The 9,164-nt window shown below is 43.5% G+C and overlaps 1 protein-coding gene across 1 annotated transcript; it reads left to right on the top strand.

Moving 5' to 3' along the window:
• The first annotated feature begins 105 nt into the window (after positions 1 to 105).
• On the top strand, positions 106 to 5,548 carry sirt7 (sirtuin 7). The gene is made up of 10 exons (XM_084195374.1): positions 106 to 326; positions 791 to 928; positions 1,225 to 1,329; positions 1,812 to 1,882; positions 2,131 to 2,203; positions 2,333 to 2,431; positions 2,547 to 2,783; positions 3,037 to 3,117; positions 3,436 to 3,542; positions 3,904 to 5,548. Exons 1-10 carry the CDS (start codon positions 222 to 224, stop codon positions 4,106 to 4,108), a joined length of 1,221 nt encoding a protein of 406 aa, XP_084051500.1. The 5' UTR covers positions 106 to 221; the 3' UTR covers positions 4,109 to 5,548.
• Positions 5,549 to 9,164: the final 3,616 nt, after the last annotated feature.

Raw genomic sequence — 9,164 nt, 5'->3', positions numbered from 1 at the left:
GTGAACAACACTTTACATGTTGCGTTTATATTTTTGTTTGGTATAGTTTAGAAATTAATTTCAGAGTTCTGGTAACCTTTACATTGTGAGAACGGCAGTTGGCGCTGTTTTTTCGAAAGCTACATTTGGCCTATTCGACGACATCCGTTTATAGCTGTCGTTGGTTTTTCTAGCAGTGTGATTTTGTTTTGAAAACATTTCTAATTTCCACGTCTGTGAGAATGGAAGATGAACCAGACACTGGCGCGTCTTCTCGGGATGAGAGGAAGGCTAACGAGAAGGCTAAAATACTGCAACGGGAAATCCAGCGGAAGACTTTCAAACTGGTCAGGGAGGAGAGACATTGGAGATTTGTTTAGTCCACTGTTTACAAGCTAGCTAGATGTTATGCTAGCCGGCTAGCAAGCAACACCGTTGGCTTGCAAAATAACAACACTTCTTGCAATGCATTGTAACGTTTAACAATGTTGAGAGCTTTGGATAAAACTGGGACAGTGTTCGTACCGAGTGACATTGTCAAGAGTAGATATTGCCCATTTCATGTATTCAAAAGTTAGTAGCTATTGTCTTCCTTTGCGTCATTCTCAATGTAAAATAAGCAGCTGACAATGACTACCGAAATGTTCAGGGCCCATATAAAGCTTCACCAAGTAGGAGTGTTGATTTAGGATCCGTTTTCCCTATTAGATCACACGGACAGGTTGGGACCTGATCCTAGATCAGCACTCCTACTCTGGGATGCTTGATACACTTTTTAACATCTAATTATCTATCATCCCCTCTGCTCCAGGTAGCTAAGATCCTGAAGAAGCAGGAGAGTGAGCGGACACAGGAGGAGTCTGCGGATCTACTTCTGCACCAGGACACGGTACAGGAACTGTGCTCGCGGCAGGTCCGCAGGAACGTTCTAAAGAGGAAGCAAGAAGAGGTCTGGTTATTGACGTGTCTTTATAACTGCCCAATAACATAGCCTGGTCCCAGATCTGTTTGGGCTATCTTTCCAACTGCTTGTCACGCCAAACATGGCATGACAATTCCATAAGAAGTTGGCACGAGGGCAGAAACAGACTGGCACCCAGGCTACCAATAACATGGTCTAAGTGGCGCTCTCTCTCTCCTTGTCTTTACTGACCTGAAACACCAGGCTAGGAGAGATGCAATGTGGAGGATGACTATTAGCATGGAATTTGCTTTATGTCTCTCTCTGTCTTTGTGCTGTTGTAGGTATCTGATGAAACAGAGGACCTGAGGTGTAAAGTGGGACAGTTGGCTGAGGCAGTCAGACAGGCTCAACACCTGGTGATCTACACTGGGGCCGGGATCAGCACGGTAAATACTGGGGCTCCGTATTTCACACCATGGCTGTGTTCCACTAGTCTAAGTGCCAGTTTATTTATGCTATCATGTCAACGCATTGTCATACCAAACAGCAATGGAGTTGGCAAGAGCACAAACAGATCTGGGGTGTATTTCACAGGAACCAAATGGCTGAAACAGGGGAGGGACTAACCTGAACTTGTCCAAAACTAAACTCTTTTTTTCTACGGTGTGCACTCATGTAGCCTTTTTCAAACCTCTCCTTGGGGACCCCCAGACTTTCCATGTATTTGAACTATTCCAGAGGTAGCACACCTTATTCGACTTTCAGGAGCTATTAGGTTTAAGTGCCTTGCTCAAGGGCACATCGACAGATTTTCACCTAGTTGGCTCGGAGCTTCGAACCAGCGACCTTCTGGTTACTGGCCCAATTGGCTAGGCTACCTGCCACCCATCATGACAAGGGGGATATGTTTCTGTGTCATGTATTGCAGGCAGCGTCCATCCCAGACTACAGGGGACCAAATGGGGTTTGGACACAGCTACAGAAGGGCAGAGCTGTCAGGTGAGACAGGCTGGAGTACACAAGATGGCAACTTCATCAAACTGCATGTAATTAAGTCAACAAGATGGCAACTTCATCAAACTGCATGTAATTAAGTCAACAAGATGGCAACTTCATCATACTGCATGTAATTAAGTCAACAAGATGGCAACTTCATCATACTGCATGTAATTAAGTCAACAAGATGGCAACTTCATCATACTGCATGTACTTAAGTCATTTCTCTCTCTCCCTCTCTCCCTCTCTAGCTCGTCAGACCTGAGTGAAGCAGAACCTACTCTTACACACATGTGTATCAGGACGCTGCATGAGGAGAACATGGTCAGTGAGCTAGTTGTGTGTGTCGTCAGGGACCTTGTGCTTGTAGCTTCCTCAGACATTGGAAAGGTTTCGAGGTGTCTGTATGACCATTTCCAATGTGTGTGTTGGCATTGGTGTGGGTGGGTGTAGGTGCAGCATGTAGTGTCTCAGAACTGTGATGGGCTCCACCTGCGTAGCGGCCTTTCCAGACACACCCTCTCTGAGCTGCACGGCAACATGTTCATCGAGGCAGGTCACACACAGACATCAGGCACACACACTACATACAGTATATACTACACCAATAGATGCCACCTAAAGAACTCGCTGGATTATAATACTGACATAATTTCTTATTTTACAGGCGTGTACTTCCTGTTCCCCGGTGAGGGAGTTTGTGCGACTCTTTGACGTGACGGAGCGCACGGCGAGGCACAGGCACGGGACGGGGCGGCGGTGTGCCCACTGCGGGGGAGAGCTCAGGGACACCATCGTACATTTCGGGGAGAGGGGCACCCTGGAGCAGCCTCTCAACTGGAGGGGGGCATCGGAGGCTGCTGAGAGGGCTGATGTTATCCTCTGTCTGGGCTCCAGTCTGAAGGTAAGGACAGGACAACAACATGCACTAACACACAGCATCAATAAAGTCTGAAGGTATGGTCTGTCTAATCAGGATGAATAGACTAAAACAGAGTGCTGCTACCTCACAGGACAATGAAATGACATTGAATGCGAAATGACATTGAATGTGCATAAAATGGGAGTTCCGTGAATGTTGAAAATAATTGAGTGGCTTTGTGTTGTTTATGTCATCACAGTGTGGTTAGACTGATCTTTCCATCTCTCTTTACCAGGTGCTGAAGAAGTATGCCTGTCTATGGAGCATGAATAGACCTGCTAACAGGAGACCCAAACTCTATATCGTCAATCTACAGGTCATCTTACTAGTACTTGAACCAGTGTTTCCCAATCCTGGTCCCTAGCATTGCCCTAGCATCCTGGTCCCTAGGATTAGTTGAATCGGGTACGTTAGTGCTAGGACAAAATGTTTTAATTGCACCCCTTTGGATCCCCAGGACCAGGATTGGAAAACACTGACATGAACCAATAAAGCCTGTGTTGGTACAGAGTTAAATCTTGATCGTGCAATGCAGTTTCACTTAGTTCTCCCACAGAGATGGGCCCTGGTCAAAAGTAGTGCACTATGAAGGGAATAGGGTGCCTGATTGATGATGACCTCTGTCTTGTTTTAGTGGACACCTAAAGACGACCTGGCCACACTGAAAATCCATGGGAAATGTGACGACGTGATGCGTCTCCTTATGGAGGACCTGAACCTAAAGATCCCTGCCTACAACAAGTAAGACCTGTCAAAACACACACACACCTCTGGTGTGTTCACTACATTTACATTACATTTTAGTCATTTAGCAGACGCTCTTATCCAGAGCGACTTACAGTTAGTGAGTGCATACATTTTTCATACTGGCCTCCCCTGTGGGAAACGAACCCACAACCCTGGCGTTGCAAACGCCATGCTCTACCAACTGAGCTACAGGGGGCCTAGGAAGCAAACTGGTTGGAACGGGGAGGGACATACCTGAACTTGTTATTGCTAAAAGTTTTCCGTTGCAAATAGTTATGCTATGGTGTGTCCTAATGAATCCACCCCAGCTGGAACACCCTCACTGATGCGTTCCTGACTCCCCTTCCTTCATCAGGACAGAGGACCCTATACTCAGCTTGGCCACACCGCTGAGGCCAGACGAGGAGGACAGTTACACTCGTAAACTCATAGCTCCACCCGCTGGTGGGAAGGACTGCTCACCAGACTCCCTGGGACGGGGTGGAGGGAGGGCAGTGCAAGGAGGCTGGTTCGGACGAGGATACTCCAAAGGAAGGAAGAGGAAGAAGAAGGTGGCGTAGGAGAACGTTAATCATGGAGAATCGTGTGTGTATCTAGTATCTCTTTTTTTGTTCTGATTGGGGTTGTTTTTTAAATGGACCTTCATAATAAGGAAGATGCACCAGCAAAAAGAAGTGAGGGGGAAAAAACCTCACTAAGACAGAGCTATTTGTGATGCAGAATATTATAAAGTATTATTATGTTTTCAGATACTACTCATTTAAGCCAGAGGTAGCCTCCTAATAATCTATCATTTCTGGTCACCACTAGTAACCTCAGCCACAAAGTCATAAACCCCGCCCATTTCTACAATTTTAAAATGTGATTTTAACCCTAACCACACTTCTAACCTTATGCCTAACCTTAAAGTAAGATCAAAAAGCACCCCCCAAAAAATATACACGATATAACCCATTTTGACTTTGTGGCTGTGCTGTCTAGTGGAAACCCCTTTCTCCTGAAGTGTGCACTTGTTCACTTCCCGTCATGGATTTAAAAGAAAATGACCGGAATATGGAAACTCCCTCTGACCCATGCCTACACCAATCCAATGCTTTTAAATTTGTGGGGAGTAGTGAACGAGTGCACACTTCAGGGGGAGATATATTATTGGGCTGTAACCAAAGAGTTTGTTTTTTCAATTGAATGGTGCTTTATAGGAGTTTCATTGGAGTGGTGTTTTGTGTTTGTTGCATGCACAGCACCTTACTAACTTTCCTCAGGTTTGCCGTCGTCGATGCAATACAATTACAGTACAGCACATTCATGGCATTAGTATCTGTCATCAGATGGTGGTATTGTCAGGTATTTGGTTTTACAATAATGGAAGTGTGAATTTAGTGTGTTTCCCAAATGGCAACCTATTCTCTTTGGGTCCTGATCAAAAGTAGAGCACTACATGGGCAGAGGGTGCCATTTGGGATGTAATATCAGTGTTAAATGTTGTGTTATTTTGGTGCTAAACATTACAGGGTTCTCCCCAAAGTATAGCACAGGCGCTGCCCAACCTTCTGGACAGGCTACGCCACTATGTAAACACGGTTTTAAAAAACACCACCACTTTATTTGTCATCATAAACCAGGTTTCCATCCAACCTGTTTCATGCGTTAGTACATGTCGGATGTGTCTTTAATGTTTCCAAATATCGAAGAAACAAAATATGCTAGACAAGGTGGGATATTTTTGTGTCTGTAAAATTAATAAATGCATTTATGCGCAAATATTTATATAATAGCCGTCATATCGAAGTAAATGTAGTCACGCGATGATATGTTGTGTGGTTCTCTCACTAAGACTCGTCGGGGAAACCATACAGTTTATTAGGCTACAATTGAAATAAGTTATGATTAACTTCACAGGGTGGTGAAAGTGCACGGTGAGGAGCTTGCTCCTTTCAATAAATATCGAGGGTCTTATTCTGGTAACATAATATTCGATGCTTGGCTGCCGTTTCACAAATCCCTCTTTTGTCCATAATAATCTAATGTAGGTTATACCCGCACTGTATCTGCGAGCTGTTGGCTACAGCGCACGTGCCAATACCAGAGTGGGCACACTCGCTATATAACGCAACATGTATATTTTTTGAACTATCAGTTGAGTTGAAAATATGATGGAAACCCATTTAACTTGTATTTTTAATTTGGTAAATGTAACCACAAAAGGTATTTTTATGTGCACTATGTAATCAAGCACAGCCTTTTATCCGCAACAAGTCAATTTGATGAAAATGTGCATATTGTTTTCATGCAGATCTTAGAATATTCACATGAAAATCTGTCGCCAATTGGATGGAAACCTAGCTATATAAGGAATTTTTTTTTGCTCTAGATTGCAGGAAATGGCAGTTACCCTGTGTTCAAAAACACTAAGCAGCACCACCTTGTTAAAAACTCCTGGGGAGAACCCTGCACCATGTTTACATAATGTTGTTTACTAAATGTTACTGTAACTTTTCTTGTTCCTGTCTTTTTTAATAGAAAGACGCTCCGGGGGAAGTTTCCCCTAGGTACAGATGTACAGATCTGGGATCAGCCTCCCCTCCACAATCATAACCTTATAATTTAGTGGGGGGAATGCAAAACTGACCCGGGATCAGCATTTAGGATTAACTTCACTATACACCTAGAAAGGCAATGATGCGCACGGAGTGATCATGATTACTACCATTATTACAATGCTGCAGTTTTACAATGTGAAGCCTCGTGGCAAGTCTCTACTTTGCAATATTTATAACCCTTGTGTTTCAGAGTTACTGTGAAGTCAACCAAAAGTCTGGCAGATGGCGATATTGAGTCGTTTCATCTTGCCGTCCAAAGGAAATGTATGCAGCCGTGTCCCCTGTGGACCGGTTCGTACATAAAACATTCTCCATTCAGGCTGCAAAGGCGCCGAGTTCCTCCTCCACTGGATTTAATGTTGAGAGGGAGGGAAAACATTTGGAAAATATGCATACTTTATTTATAATAACATGACACACCATTTTCCACCACCACGGTAGAGTAGTTAATGCTAGTCCCGGATGTTGTGTATTGCTGTTAGCCAATCAGGTTGCAGCAGTCTGTTCTTTTTTTTATTGTATTGGCTGATCGCATCTAACTAAGAGGTGCATACACCACAACCTACTGTACTCCCTTAACACATTGATACAAAAAGGGGAGAGACAAAAGATGGGGAGGAAAAGGGAAAAAATGCCCTACCAACTAACCCTACACCCATTACAACCTCACCACTATACCAACTAACCCTACACCCATTACAAACCTCACCACTATACCAACTAACCCTACACCCATTACAAACCTCACCACTATACCAACTAACCCTACACCCATTAAAACCTCACCACTATACCAACTAACCCTACACCCATTACAACCTCACCACTATACCAACTAACCCTACACCCATTACAACCCTCACCACTATACCAACTAACCCTACACCCATTACAAACTCACCACTATACCAACTAACCCTACACCCATTACAACCTCACCACTATACCAACTAACCCTACACCCATTACAACCTCACCACTATACCAACTAACCCTACACCCATTAAAACCTCACCACTATACCAACTAACCCTACACCCATTACAACCTCACCACTATACCAACTAACCCTACACCCATTACAACCCTCACCACTATACCAACTAACCCTACACCCATTAAAACCTCACCACTATACCAACTAACCCTACACCCATTACAACCCTCACCACTATACCAACTAACCCTACACCCATTACAAACCTCACCACTATACCAACTAACCCTACACCCATTACAACCTCACCACTATACCAACTAACCCTACACCCATTACAACCTCACCACTATACCAACTAACCCTACACCCATTACAACCTCACCACTATACCAACTAACCCTACACCCATTACAACCTCACCACTATACCAACTAACCCTACACCCATTACAACCTCACCACTATACCAACTAACCCTACACCCATTACAACCTCACCACTATACCAACTAACCCTACACCCATTACAACCCTCACCACTATACCAACTAACCCTACACCCATTACAACCCTCACCACTATACCAACTAACCCTACACCCATTAAAACCTCACCACTATACCAACTAACCCTACACCCATTACAACCTCACCACTATACCAACTAACCCTACACCCATTAAAACCTCACCACTATACCAACTAACTCTACTCCCATTAAAACCTCACCACTTTACCACTACAGCAACAGTCTGTTTGTTTCACCCCTAGTCTGATAGTTTTCAAAATAAAAGACCAGATTGACTGAACGCGATACGCAACATCTGGGATTAGCATTGGCCACTCTAACATGGTGGTTGAAAATGGTGTTTCATAAAGAAAGTACACACAGTTTCCGGGTTATTGTTTTTTCTGCCTTCTTGCCATTAAATCGAGTTAAAGGGGAAGTTTACCTAAAATCCCAAATTTCCCAAGTGATTTCATACATTGAAACTAGTTAGGTGGAGTTTGCCTTCTCCCCCTCTCTCTCCCTACAGTGTAGAACTGGAGAGCTGCAAAAATTAGTCATGTGACGTGTCTTTGTGCGTTGCTCCATTGTCAGTCAAAGAGCAATTGAGAAATATGTGAATTGTGGACAAATTATTCGTTTTATTGAAAGGGTACGGCCAATTTAACTATTTTAACCAAAAGTACGATCGGCTTTAAGTCAGGAAATGTTTTTTTCCACCTAAAACAATTGTGATTATTTTATATTATTATTTAATGTGGCCGACTGCAACAACAGGGAGAGAGGGGGAGAAGGCAAACTCCACCTAACTAATTTCAATGTATGGAATCACTTGGGAAGTTTGGGATTTTAGGTAAACTTCCCCTTTAAGGAGGAAATCTACAACTTTGCGGCCTGAATGGTTTTATGTATGAACCGAACCGGTCCATGGGGATATGAGTGTATAGCGGGGATATAATCATTTCACTGTAAAGTCTACACCTGTTGTATTGGCGTATGTGCCCAATAACATTTGATTTGATATGATATGAGTGTATAGATGACTGCATGCATTACCTTTGGACAATAAGATGAAACGACTCAATATCACCATCTGCCTGCCTTTGGGCTACTGTGACGTATACGTTGTCCACCCCTTGACTGTTTTTGTACTGTTACTATAATTTCAAAAAGTCCCATAGAATCTATTCAAACTTTGCATGCTGTATTTTTTTCTCTTTCAAACACATTGGTTGACAGGAAAGTGTTTTTTTTGTACTTTGTTTACACACTAATCGCGTAGTTTTATCGGAAATGTATAGAGTGCGTTCGTAAATTCGCTCTGGCTATCTACTCCGATTTCAGATCACTCTTCTGAGTGTGCCAGAGCGCAGAATAACTGATGACTTTACGAAAGCAACACCCATTGAATATGTCTGGTGTCAGTAAACGTCGGCAAAAAGCCTAATTAAATTGTTGCCAGCAGCACAGTTACAATCACCAACGATCTGGATAACATGAAGACAGCCTATCCAGCTCTGCTAGGGCGAGTAAAATGGTCAGAGTGAGGTGTTCTCTCATTTGTCTCTGGA

The sequence above is a fragment of the Coregonus lavaretus genome, assembly GCF_964263955.1.
Source record: "Coregonus lavaretus genome assembly, contig: HAP1_SCAFFOLD_666, whole genome shotgun sequence".
NCBI classification, from domain to species: domain Eukaryota; kingdom Metazoa; phylum Chordata; class Actinopteri; order Salmoniformes; family Salmonidae; genus Coregonus; species Coregonus lavaretus.
The sequence above is the reverse complement of the archived record's forward strand: the minus strand, read 5'-3'. Positions and strand labels throughout refer to the sequence as shown.